Source organism: Eretmochelys imbricata, chromosome 8 (genome assembly GCF_965152235.1).
Source record: "Eretmochelys imbricata isolate rEreImb1 chromosome 8, rEreImb1.hap1, whole genome shotgun sequence".
NCBI classification, from domain to species: domain Eukaryota; kingdom Metazoa; phylum Chordata; order Testudines; family Cheloniidae; genus Eretmochelys; species Eretmochelys imbricata.
The window spans coordinates 104,840,599-104,853,608 of NC_135579.1; the positions used below are offsets into that span (position 1 = coordinate 104,840,599).

Consider the following 13,010-nt stretch of genomic DNA (forward strand, 5'->3'; position numbering starts at 1 on the left):
AACTAACTAACTTGGAGGCTGTATCATAAAAATACTTAACATAAAATTGTGTTAAGAAATTTATTTATAACTTCTTAAAATTAAAATGTCATTGTGGCACTATAGAAAGGTCTTCAGGAAGATGCAAATTTAGATGCATCAGTTCTACTATCAGTTACATGATTTTTATAACAAAATTGGGTACAAAGGAATGGCAATCTTCTTCTCTCATCTGAGGCTCTGGCGAAATCCTAAATCTGTATTTGTGATATCAGTCACTTCTGTAGCAATGGACTGGTATCCTAAACACAAGATCATGATTTCACTGCAGGCTCAAAGAGGAAGGAGAAGCTTCTTAAAAAAACACACAAATGTTTTCAATGATTAAAAAGGAATGCAGGGGAAATGCTTTCAAAGCAAAACTTTTTTTGATAGAAATGTTTCCTCTTTACATTCCCCATGCAGATTCTGAAAAGGAGATCAACAAATAAACTATTTTGGGGCACCTCATGACTAACAAGTTTTGTATGCAATGGAGAGAGATGATGGTGTGCATTTGAGGCCAAATCTTGTGCTGTGACCTATTAGAGAAGGGATAGCTTGTGTGTTCTCTTATCAAAGTACTGGTACAGAAACTCAGCTGTTTTAACTTTTATTAATCTTAGAAAATTTCTGTAGCTTATGTAAATACCGTAATAATATTATAAACATTTTGGTTATACATTATAAAACCAGAGCAATCAAGGGAATATTTAGCAGATGCTTTAACCTGGGTGGTGAGATGATACTGAGTAGTACATGGACATCTTCAGAGTGCTCCACAAATTTAAAGTTCTCAACACCCCGGGCAGGTAGGTAAGTTTAATCATCTTTGTTTTATAGATGGGGAGACTGAAGTGTAGAGGTGAAGTGACTTGCCCAGAACTACTCAGTGAGTTAGTGACAGAGCTGACATTAGAATTTGGGAATTGACTCTCAGCCCTATGCTGTCTCAGCACACCTTGTTGCTTTCCTTATCTTGGCTTTGTCATGACTTTTATACCACAATGAAAAATTAAACTAACTCCCTGGGTTTCTTTTCTACTCCCACACCCCTCCCAATTGCCACTACTGAGTCTGAATCTGAGTTTGCTCACAAGTCTTTCAGGGCAGTTTTATGTAGAACATTCTGCTGAATTAGGTATAAGATTAACTCCTACCCCCACCCCCAGGCTGTGCCTGCTTATATCTAATGCCAAAGTCTGGAACAATAGCCCTCTGATCGAACTGTGTGTTTTCTCTCAAAATAAGACACTAGTCCCTTTTTGCTTTCTTCATTTGACCAAGAACAAGCTAATGAAAGGGAAATATGCACAGTTCTGTATCAATAAATTAATTGTAAAAAAAAAAAAACAACCCCATACCTACTGTATTGTGGGCTCTTGGTTCTAAATTTACAGTGCCTAGTGGAGACAAATGTAACACTAACAGAAAAATGAAGTCTTTTTTTTTTTAAAGCATATAATGAATAGATTTACAAAGTAATAGAAATTTTATTTCTTTTTCATTAGTTGTAAAATTTAATTTGGTTTGCTAAAGAAATATTGGGTAAAACTTATTTGTCCTTAGGTGTAGAATATATCACAGTAATTGTAAACTCGCTGCTTTGCAGAACCAGCTATATGAAGTAACATTCAAGTTGTCAGACATGGCTTTTGGCTTAGTTCCTAATAACCAGCCTGCGTGGTACTGCAGCAGTGGTGGGCAGCCCGCGGGTCGCATCCTGCCCGTCAAGGTAATCTGCTGGCGGGCCACGAGACCGTTTGTTTACATTAATTATCCGCAGGCATGGCCGCCCGCAGCTCCCAGTGGCCGGGAACAGGGAATCGGGGCCACTCGAAGCTGCGGACAGTCAAAGTAAACAAACTGTCGTGGCCTGCCAGCAGATTACGCTGATGGGCAGCGTGCGACCCGCGGGCTGCGCACCACTGCTCCAGTACCACACAGACTGATTATCTGAAGGTGAAACTGATTTTCATTTCCCAACCTGAGACAGATGTGAAAAGTAGAAAGCATAAATGATGACGAATGAATTGGATTGCTAGCATTTGCTCTTAATATCTGTTGTGTAGTGACACAGGTAAACACTTGTTACAACTCAAGTTTTTTACCTTGACAGTGTGCTATTAGCAGCGTAAGAGGAATGGTTGTGGAATTTGATAATGTAAAGGAGAATTTGTTTATTGCTTGGTAATAGCCGTTTTGGGGGGGCGTCAGGCAGGAATATATGGCTGATCTTGCTTTTCTACTCCCATTCATCAGTTTGGCTAAGGTTTTTTTGTGTGTGTGTTTTCTTGCTCAAAAAAAGTAAAAGCTTAACCTTTTTCAGAACTTCTAGTAATTAGAAGTGGGAATGGAGCCAAAATCTCGTGCAGGGGTGTGTGTGGAAAGAACTTGTGTAACAAAATGGAGCTGCTTTGCAATATAGATGAAGAGTTCCTCTCTCTGTCTCTGTCCTGATATCCAAAGACCTCTGTAGGGTTGGCTCTAGCTAGCTTCCAGATCACCTCTGGAAGATCATCAGTCACCATGATTTCTCATGACAGCAGCCTTCCACAGGAACAATGAAATTGTCATCACTGGTGGAGGAGGAGAGGAGGGGTATTGTGCATTGGAGACAGCTTTCACGGGACTTAGAGTGTGGAACTCCCCCTCTCAAGAGAATTGGAACGATACAGAGAAGATTAGCATGGCCCCTGCGCAAGGATGACACGCAAATTCGGGAAGCGTTCCATATTTAAAAAGAGACTGAGTGACCATGGAAATAACTACGTTTGGAGCTAAATAAAAAAATGCATTTCTTCAGTGTACTTCAGTTTCTTTACGCTTGCTCATACAAATATGAACAAGCAAGCAAACCCTCTAAACTTAATAAGCTTTTTCTCCTACAAATAGTGACAGAAGGGGGAGAAATGATGATTTTTAAATACTTGGGAGGTACTCAAGCACTCTGGTAATGGAAAGTCATGTTATAGGCTAGAGATGGCATAGTTATCAACTTGTTTCAGACATGAAGACCATATGTCCTGCTGCTTGTCATATGCTACTCTGTTAATGGCTCATTGACCTTACATTTCCTGCCATCAAAATGTCATCTGCTCATTTTGCTTTTATTCTGTAGGTGAGACACAAAACTTCAGACCAGGTGATGGCTTTGAAGATGAACATGCTGAGCAGTAACCGAGCAAATATGCTGAAAGAGATCCAGCTCATGAACAGGCTCTGTCATCCAAACATCTTAAGGTGCTGAGTTTTTTTCTGTTGGGTAGTAAGAGGGTGAGAGAGGGTTCCTAAGAACCTTTTTTTAGAGGGTTTTGTGTATAACTGGAACTTTATGGATCCACAAGATAGAGAGTCTCTAATTTTAAAATAGGATTTTTCATACTAGAGCATATTACCTAGATTGGCATTTTGCATCCAGTAATAAGCAATAACTGTTTCCTCAGACAAACATTAAAGTCTTCATAATGTAATTGTCCCTACAATCAATCAACTGATATGAAGGAAGAGATTTGATGTCCACTTACTGTCTTAATGTGCATAGGTTAAAACTATTGTGAAGGGTCACATAATAATCAAGCTTCAGGACTGAAGAATAGAAAGTAGAATTAAATTAGTCTGCTCTGATTAATACTTCTCCTTTCAAGGGTAAATCATCCAAATTTTGCAATAGCTTGTCATATGTCATTTCCAAATACTTCTAAACAGCTATTATTGTTGCACCCTTTGTTCCTTTTCAGTCTCAGACATACTTTCCTGAAGGTTAGGTGACCAGCAAGAGGCACTGTATGCATCCGATGAAGTGAGCTGTAGCTCACGAAAGCTTATGCTCAAATTTTTAGTCTCTAAGGTGCCACAAGTACTCCTTTTCTTTTTGTGAATACAGACTAACACAGGTGCTACTCTGAAACCTGCTTCAGCTGAGGCTGTAACATTGTTAGAATCTAATATGATGATGATTATCATTTGCACAGTGTACCCAAGTAACATGGGTACACTGTACAGATGATAATCATCATAACATCCTGGCAGACATCCTGACTGAACTATGATGATGACTGAAGTTTTTCCTTGGGGAGTCCATCAAGCTCAGAGCCTGTCAGTGTTGTAAGCAGTGTAGGCTCATTTTGCCAATGTGCATTCCTTTACATTTACACATGGTTAATTTATTGAACCATTACTTTGCAAAATGCCCCCAGAATGTCTAAACCTGTAATACTTATTAAATTGAAATGACAGTTTCCTCTTCCATATTTTTAAATAACTCTGGTCCCAGTATCAAACCCTGGAATATACTCACTGTTAACTTTACTGTTCTTTGGAACAACTCTTAACCAATTATTAATGCAAGGCAATATACACCTTACTCCTTTACCTCATTTTCCCCCCTTAATAATCACTCATGAGGAACACTTATCAGAAGTGTTTGAAAATCCCCATGAAGTACCCCTCCAGTTCATGTCAATCTATTTTATTATTTTTTTCCAAATAACAGTTTAGAGAGGCACAATTTTTTCTTACAGTAGCCATGCTGGTTTGACCTTATTAGATTATACTTATCCAAGTGCTGTACTAATCTACCCTTAATCAGACTCTCAGTCCTTCTTTTTCTTTACCAAGGTAGGGCTCACTGGCCTAATTCCCAGCATTTCTGTTGGTGTTCTCTTTTTTATTTATATTTTTTAGTGGCATCATGTGGGCAACTTTCAGTTCTTCGGGAACAATAACTTTTATAAAGAATATTCCTCACTTCATTTCATTCTGAATACTCAGTTGTGCGGTGTGTGGTCCTCCTGGCAGCTGATAGAGTTGCACTGGAATACAATTTGGAAGAGACTTTGTTTTACAATCAGTGTATCTCAGTGCTTTCCATATCAAGTTTGCAAAACAGATGAATGTTCTAATTGCTAGTCTGTAATAGAGCCGGACTCAACCGGCGGCGCCTCCTGCTGGTTGTCCTTGGGAATTAGCTCATCCACCTCTGGAGTGTCCTCTGCTGTCTGGTGATCCGCCTTACTGCTGGCCCCAGTCCCTCCCAGGACCCGGTGCCGCCTCCCACTGGGGTGCTGCCCCCTGGCAGTAAACCCCAGCAATCCCTGAGGGTCTCCCTTCCCTGGGGAACCCCCACCCAGCCTCAGTCTCGGCTACTGCCAGTCATCTCTTAGCCCTGCTCCCTGGGACAGACTGCAGTGTATCAGCCACTCATCACAGGTGAGGGGATTTGGACCTGCTGCCTCTGTCTACCTGTGGGCTGCCCCCTTGCAACCCCAGTACCTAATAGGCCCTAATCTAGGCCTCGCAGCCTGGGGGTTTCCAGGCCGGAGCTCCCCTGCTCCCAAGGCCTTTCCCCCTCAGCCCTCCTCCAATCTAGGTACTCCCTCAGGTCCCTGCAGCCAGGCCCTTCCCTTTCTGAATGCAGAGAGAGACTGGCTAAGCTTCAGCCTAGCAGCCCCTTTATAGGCCCAGCTGTGGCCATTTCCCCAATCAGCCTACCTTTTCTTGCTCTCAGCCCTGGCTCTCTCCCAGGGCTGGCTCTCAAGCCCCACAGGGCAGGAGTGGGTAACCACCCCGCTACACAGTCCTACAAACTTGCTCTGAAAGTCAACCTGTTTCTTTTCTGGCTTGTGCTTTGTCATCACCAGTAATAGAGAATCTGTTGGCCAAATGCTGAGTTCAGTTACATCTAAGTAGCCCTGCTGCTTTTGGTGGGGTTGCACAGGTGTCAGTGAGAACACAAGTAACTTGGGTCTAATACGGGGTAACTGGGTGAAATGTCCTGTGACGCAGAAGATCTGACTAGATGATCTGATGTTGCCTTCTGGCCTATTCATTTATGAATAATTTGAGAACAATGGTGTTGCACAGATTGCTCTGAAATGGAACAATAATTCTGTTGATTATATGTGAACCAGAAGATATTCCAGTTTGCTCTGCCAGTGGGTCTGCAGAGCTGACAGTAATAAATCTTTATTCCCTCCCACTCAACTTAGGTAAGCACATACAACTCTGATTATGTAAAAATGACCCCTTCTTATTCAGCTCACCTGTCCTGTTGTGTGTTCACTTTTTCAGAGTAGAATTCACTGAAGTTTTTCAACTTGCTTGATTTGAGGCTTCTTCCTTGGGGAAAAGTCACTGTCTATTAAAATTGCTGACTTTATCTTCCCTACTGGAAAGTGCCCTTGAAATAGGAATTTCTTCATTGTCTACAGTAAATTCCAATATAAAAATTGTATTTCACTTTGCCAGTTCTTCATCTGTCTCACACTTACTCCATGCCGATAGTTTGTTTTTTCTTTCCATTTTAGGTAATTGATATTTTGTGTTTGTCCTCTTCAATTTTAGTTCAGAATTGAGCCCTACCTGGCACAGTGTATTTTCCAGTCTCCTAAGGATGATTGCAGCAGGATTTCCACCTTTTAAAAAGTTGTTCCTCTCTGTCCCCCAACTAATAATATGAAGTGCTACTCTGTTTAACCATGTGTATTTTACTTTACTCCTTTTCATTTATATATTTTTGTACAGATGTCTATACTCTATCTGTGCCTCTAATTCATTGTTGTAAGAAATGAGCCTACAGGCTGTTAATCCTGTTTGTTAAAACTTTTTTTGTTCATGTATGTATTCATATCCAACATGCATTTGCTTTTGCAATATTTAGTGCTGAGGGGAAAAACCTCACATGTAAGTCTCATCTAACAGTAGCCTGGACCACTATCAGATGTAGATCCTGTCATTAGGAGAATGTTCTACAATAGTATGTTTATGTTGAAAGGTTTTCTGGGCTGACTTTCTGGGATTCTTATTTGGGTTGAAAGAGAACCGTTCTTTCCTAGTAAATTTTAAGTCTTTTGAATATGTAACTTTTCCATTCCAGGGATTTAAAGACTATTCTGTGCTTCAGCTTGCTTTTAACACTCTTTTCTTCATCACTTTTTAAATCTGTCCCCTAAAATTATCTTCCTTTGTTATTGCTAGGGAAGGTGTTCTCTCTCACGATATCAAACCTAATTGTGCTGTGGTCAATGTTTAACTAATGCAGCTTCTTCACTTGACTCTCAGGTGAACTTTGGTCTTACGTAATAGGTAATTATAAGTCACCTCATCTCTAATAGGTAAATATAAGTCACCTCATCTCTTATAAGCTCTGATGTGCTGTGAAAAGCAATTGTTTTATGGCAGTGGTTTTCAAACTATGATCTGTACATCACCAGTTGGCCCTCTTCCTTGTGTTCTGCAGACTGAAACTTTTTGAGAGCCGTGCTGTGGGGGGTTTTTTGTGTGGTTGGGAGGATCTTTTTCTTAGGAAGTGGTTTGCAAAATTATATCTCTGTCCTCTCCACATTAACTTGTCTTCCTGGTGTAGTTAGTAGCCAGGAACCTCTTTATCTCATTGATGTTAATTGTTCTACCCTTTGTCTGACACTAAATTAGGTAGGTTCTTTTCACAAGCATTCCTGTTAACTCACACTTTAGCTTAAATATTCTAATATAAAGTTACTTGTTTTTTCTTTACTGATCAAATCACTGTCATCACTAATATTAATTAATTTCATTTGGTTGAAATTCTGCTTTTGCTTGTCTGCTGGCTGTATTGCCCCATCCTTATTGCTGGAAATTCCTGGCTATAGAATCATTTGTTGCCCCTGGCTCTGGGCATGGAATAAGTAGTCTAGCTGTGTTCTTTGTGTCTTGCATATTGTCACCAATATTAAAAGATTCCGCTGCCCAAACTCTCCACTTCATCTGACCCAGCTGTGGTAGCTTGCTGGCTCAGGGCAAAGTTAAAACTGGGTCTCCACCTGTTGGAGACAATGCAGCCCAAGCTGCCTTGCTGTCACCCCGGTGACCTCATGTATATGTTGAACATGAGAATCTATAAAAATAGAATCTTTGGGTCTCCAACACAAATGTACCCTTGAGGAAAATGAGAAATTGCCCGTGCTACCCTATGGATTATCTCTGCACACACAAAACATAAAACAAAAATGGAGCCACTTTTTTCATCTCTCCAGGGGATATTTTTGAATATATTTTGTCACCTTCTCTTGTAGCTATATTGGCACGGTGGAGCTAACAGAAATAAAAAGCGGTATAAACTTAGTTCTGTCATTAAAGTCATTAGGCATGACTCTGAACACACACTGGGAATAGATCTCTTGAGTAAGAAGGTGCCATTTTTGCATAATCATTTTCTGGGCCCTAACTTACATCATTCAATAGATGGTTTCAAGTTAACCCTTAAAGAGAAATGTAGGAGAGAAGTCTTGGTTGCTGATATTGACATGCATCATATCCAGGAGTTCCTACCCAAGGCAATCTATAGGACTCTGATCCTTGTGAGATCAATGCTCTTTTGTCCTGCTCTGTGTTCTACGGTGCTCACTGATGGAGCAGTCTGTTAACCCAAGTCCTTCCTCTCCTGTGCTGTCTTTTAGATTAGTGCATTTTCAGTATGTGATTGAATTTCAGGCTTTAATATCACTACTGTTTGCATGAAAAATGCTTCTTTATTTAATAAGTACTTTAGGGACCTTTATATATAAAAATATTCTAGACACAAAGTCTTAGCTCATGTCTTAAATGTCCTCATGGGAGCACTTTAAAGTATTGCTGTGTGTTTGGCAGCGAACATGCAGGCAGATTGACTCATTGATTAAACCCCACCGTCTGCAAATGTAATAAAACTAAAATAAAGTCTGCGTATGTGTGTCGTTTGAGCTTTCTTGAAGGAGAATTTTTCATCTGCTCGCACACATAAATTCAGCATCCTTGAAATATAATGCCAATCTATTTCCTTTTGCTTCAGTTGGTCCCTGTCAAGCCCTCCCATCAGTGGAATAACTTGTGATTTGAGTATGTTATCATAGGCTGACTGCTGGCATTGTTTTTAGCACACTCAACATGTTTATGCTGAACAATGATTTGTAATTAACAGATGGGAGTCGGAAAATGATTTAACAGGTTTGTTTTCCCCTATTACCTGGATCCTCAAAAGAATTCTTTTAGAAATGGTTTGCACATACTGGTGTAACATATATAAATATAAATAAAAATTTATGAAGCTGAAAAAGGACTAGTTGAGATGACTTACCTTTGGACTAAAATGTGATATGGATTACAGTGTCAATGTAAAAAGTTGTTAAAATGCATTTTTATTTAGTAGCATCTAGTACAACTATGGAAGGTTTTAGTGCAGATTTACTGAAGTCATTCCCTGTGTTCGTTGTCACATTTTTGGGGTGCAATCCAGACCAGTTAAAGGTTGTCATCTCGTGCCCAGTTACCCTGGGTGCCTTAAAATGCCCTGCTGCTGTAGCTCCCTTGTCTGGACACTCCCAACCAGCCAGAGACGGCTCTAGGATTTTTGCCGCCCCAAGCAAAAAATTTTTTGGCTGCCCCCGCTTTTTTTTCGTGCCCCCCGCCCCTGGCTCCGCCACAACTCCGCTCCTTCCCAACCCCTTCCCCAAATCCCCGGCCCTGCCTCCTCCCCTGGGTGTGCTGCATTTCCCCCCCCCCATTGCTTCCTGCGGCTCCCCCCCACAACCCCCCACCCTAGCTCACCTCCTTTCCGCCTGCTCCCCTGAACATGCCGCCACTCCGCTTCTCCCCTCTCCCTCTCAGGTGAGGGAGAGGCAGTGCGTTCAGGGGAGCAGGCGGAGCGGAGGTGAGCAAGGGTGGGGGGAGTGCAGGAAGTAACGGGGAGGGGGTAGAGGAACCGCTCCCCACCCCAGCTCACCTCTGCTCCACCACTGCTGCCTCCCCCGAGCGCGCCACCACTTGGCTTCTCCCTCCCAGGCTTGCTGCCTGAAACAGCTGTTTCGCGCGTGGCAAGCCTGGGGGTGGGGGATGGGGGGAGAAACGGAGCGGTGGCAGTGCGCTCAGGGGAGCAGGCGGAGGCGAGCTGGGGCAGCAGGGGCACATTTCTAGGGGCAGCATGGCTGGCGCCGGAATGACGCCCCTAGAAATGTGCCGTCCCAAACACCTGCTTGTTTTGCTGGTGCCTGGAGCTGGCCCTGCAACCAGCAAACAAACATGCACTGAGTCTGTGTTGTAAACAGCCCTGGTTCAGTAATTCTGACTCTAGCAGCTTGCTTGTTACACTGGTTTCTGCCAGTCTTGGTTACTACTAGCCAAGTGACCCCAACATAGCCTCAGTCCTGAACTTTCCCCAAAACTGCCTGTCTGCCAGCCAGCCAGAGGCTCAGAGGACAATAATAATTTCACATGTGGCATTGTTATATATAATATATATTCCACAATGATATTAATGACCAATGTGGTGTTTAGTTTTCAGACGATACCTCATGAGATTCGTACAAATATCTTTGAAGTAGTGTGAGTAGGGTTTGACTACAGAGTGCTTAGGGTCATAGCCATACCCTGCTCTCCACAGATATTCAGTGCCATGGTACAAGTATATTTATATAAACCCTCATTTTCTCAGCACTGAAGACAGTGCATCTCACCAAGAGGAATAATCCTTAATGGATCAGCAAGCAGGTCTACTGCCTATCCAGATAAATGGAATCTCACTCGGGGCAAAGAATTTCTAAATCTAACTAAGTAGTTGTATCTTCTAAATAGCAGCTGCCTATATTACCTTCAGCACAATTATTTTTCAGCAGTATTTGGGTTAGCTCGGAGGCTCACTGTTGCCTGATACAGCACCCACAGGAGCATGTTATCCAGGAATTTGGATTGGTGGAGCTATGTCTGTTAAACCTGTTTTCCAGATTTTCAAAAAGAGTTGCATTCTTTGGTAATGATTAAATGATACAATTTATGTTGCTTATAAATATATTAACAACACTGTCTTGGTTTCTTTTTGCTTGCATGGCAGTTTCTAATAGTGTGGGGTTTTAGAAATCTAGCCTGTTTATGTGAGCTCATAGCTACTAAGCCTTGTTTCAGTTCTGTTTAAGGGGTAGAAACATCTTTATTTCCCAAACAGAAAGCCAGTGTTTCTCATTGTTTGTTTTTAATTTTGTTCTTGTTTCTAGGATTTTGAACAGCTGCCTTAGGGTTTTGAACTGCTGCCTATTCCTGCAGTATCTGAGTGCTCACAGTAGTAGGTTGCAGAACATGGCATCTTTTTCCGTTTGTTTCTCTCTCTGATAGAGACACTGTCAAATCTTATTGGCCTTACCTTACTTTAGCTTTTATACCTTCCAAATGAACAGATGAAATTAGCTATTTTTTTGTCTCAAACTTTTCTTATTTTTAATAAATCTGTCACATCAGTATCTTAGTGTTTCACATTTACTGCTTTCTATTCCTCTTCAGCCTAAATGTGGGTGTGTGAACACCCACTAAATGGCTGTTTCAATTTTACTAATGGTTTTAATATTTAAAAAACAAAAAGACCTTTGTGAAAACCTGCGGTAGGTTACTTTTGATATAGACTACATTTTTTACTATAATGGATGTGGAAAGATATATTAAATAAGACAATTGGAATAAAATAATTTGCTGGTTTGATACTGAGACCTCCTGTGACCCAAGCAGTTTAGCTGAAAAAATTTACAAATTCCATCAGAACTGGCTAACATCATTGAAACTTCTGAATTCTACCTACTTTTTTGCCAGTTATTTTTCTTCTGTGGCCTTCACCATTCCCTTCCACAAAGAACAACCTTGTCTCACAAACATCTCGTTGGATTAACATCAGACTTTATTTACATACATTTAAAAAACCTGTTCTTTTCCAAAAGACCTTCGTCTGTCATGAATGTGTAGGGTTAATTCATTCTTTTTCTGTGAAATGTTTGAAGATTCTTAGATGGAGGTTCCACATTTAAAAAAAAAAAATAGTTGTCAGGATTTTGTGTGTCTGAGTGAGTTAGTGTGTGAGCTTCTGTTGGAAGCTGTTTTACAAATTTAACTATAGAATTCCTACTGCCTAGGTGTACTGTATTATCTTCTATCTAAAATGATAATCTGAGTCCAGCTTCTTTTGTCAGATATATTGCATAAGCCATGAGACTTGTGTTCCTAGTACACACCATTTGATTCTTGTCTTGAAAGAAAAGGGAGTATAGATTCTTCATAGCCTGTTTTAGATATCTGGGTTGATTGAAATGTTAGTGTATGTATTTGCCACAAAGGTCAACTTTTTTAACTGAGCAAAAATGTTGCAATAATAAATGTTATTACCAGCAATATATCATCAATCTTCTTTGTTTCACAAAGGACAAAATAAATTTTCAAGCTCTCAGAACTTGTGCAGGAGTAGCCGCTGGAGTCTAGGATCTAAATGTCCTGGAAGACCAGAATCGCATATCAGGCTTCATTGTTTTGTGAATGAAGCTGTAACTCTGTGTGGTGCAGCTCAATGGCCTTAGTTTAATCAAGTGTATTTCAGAGTTCGCCTGCATAATGTCAGTCACTTCTTGAACAGATGTATTTCTGACCTTTTAACGGTTTTTAAATATGAATGACCTATTTACAGATTTTCTTTTAAGTAGTTGCCCTTAGGAGAGAAGAGGCAGCAGTTTTATAGACTGGATATCCAAAAATCTCTATTTCTGATCTCACCATAGTTCTGCATTATATGAACCAGAGAGTATTCACATTTTCACTTTTTTTCCCCATGATAAAGATAGATATCATATGGGGCAAGAGCGGTGGAACAGCAGGTTTTATGGAGCAAGTTCCATTTTTTTCCTCCCAGTTACAGAAAACAGATTTTCACAGCTCAGCTTATGCAAAGTCCCTTATCTATATTGTTTTTCTTGGGTTGCCTGTAATTTACCAGTCAGCTGTTAGACAAAAGAACAGTAAGGATCATTCATTTCTTCAAAAGCAGCTTAGCTTAACTAGTAATACGTGTCCCTTGCATCATTTTGCTTTTAAATACAGAAGTGTTTTAGGATATAAAAGGTCATTATTTCTACAAATCAACCTTCACGAGGTTCCTCTGTCACATCCAGAATGGTCACATTTACTGAAATCATGCATTTCTGCTCACACACTTTTTTTGGGGGGGGGGA

General features: G+C 40.7%; 1 protein-coding gene and 1 non-coding gene across 4 annotated transcripts in view; both read left to right on the forward strand.

The window, feature by feature from the left end:
- Positions 1 to 13,010, forward strand: part of TESK2 (testis associated actin remodelling kinase 2) — a 123,164-nt gene that overhangs the window by 32,358 nt on the left and 77,796 nt on the right. For all 3 annotated transcript variants that reach the window (XM_077825442.1, XM_077825441.1, XM_077825443.1), the window contains one exon: positions 3,140 to 3,261. In XM_077825442.1, coding sequence (XP_077681568.1) covers positions 3,140 to 3,261 — 122 coding nt within the window. The remainder of the gene's footprint in view (positions 1 to 3,139; positions 3,262 to 13,010) is intronic.
- On the forward strand, positions 2,655 to 2,759 carry LOC144269703 (U6 spliceosomal RNA). Its single transcript, XR_013347009.1, has one exon. It is a non-coding gene; the product is annotated as a U6 spliceosomal RNA (small nuclear RNA).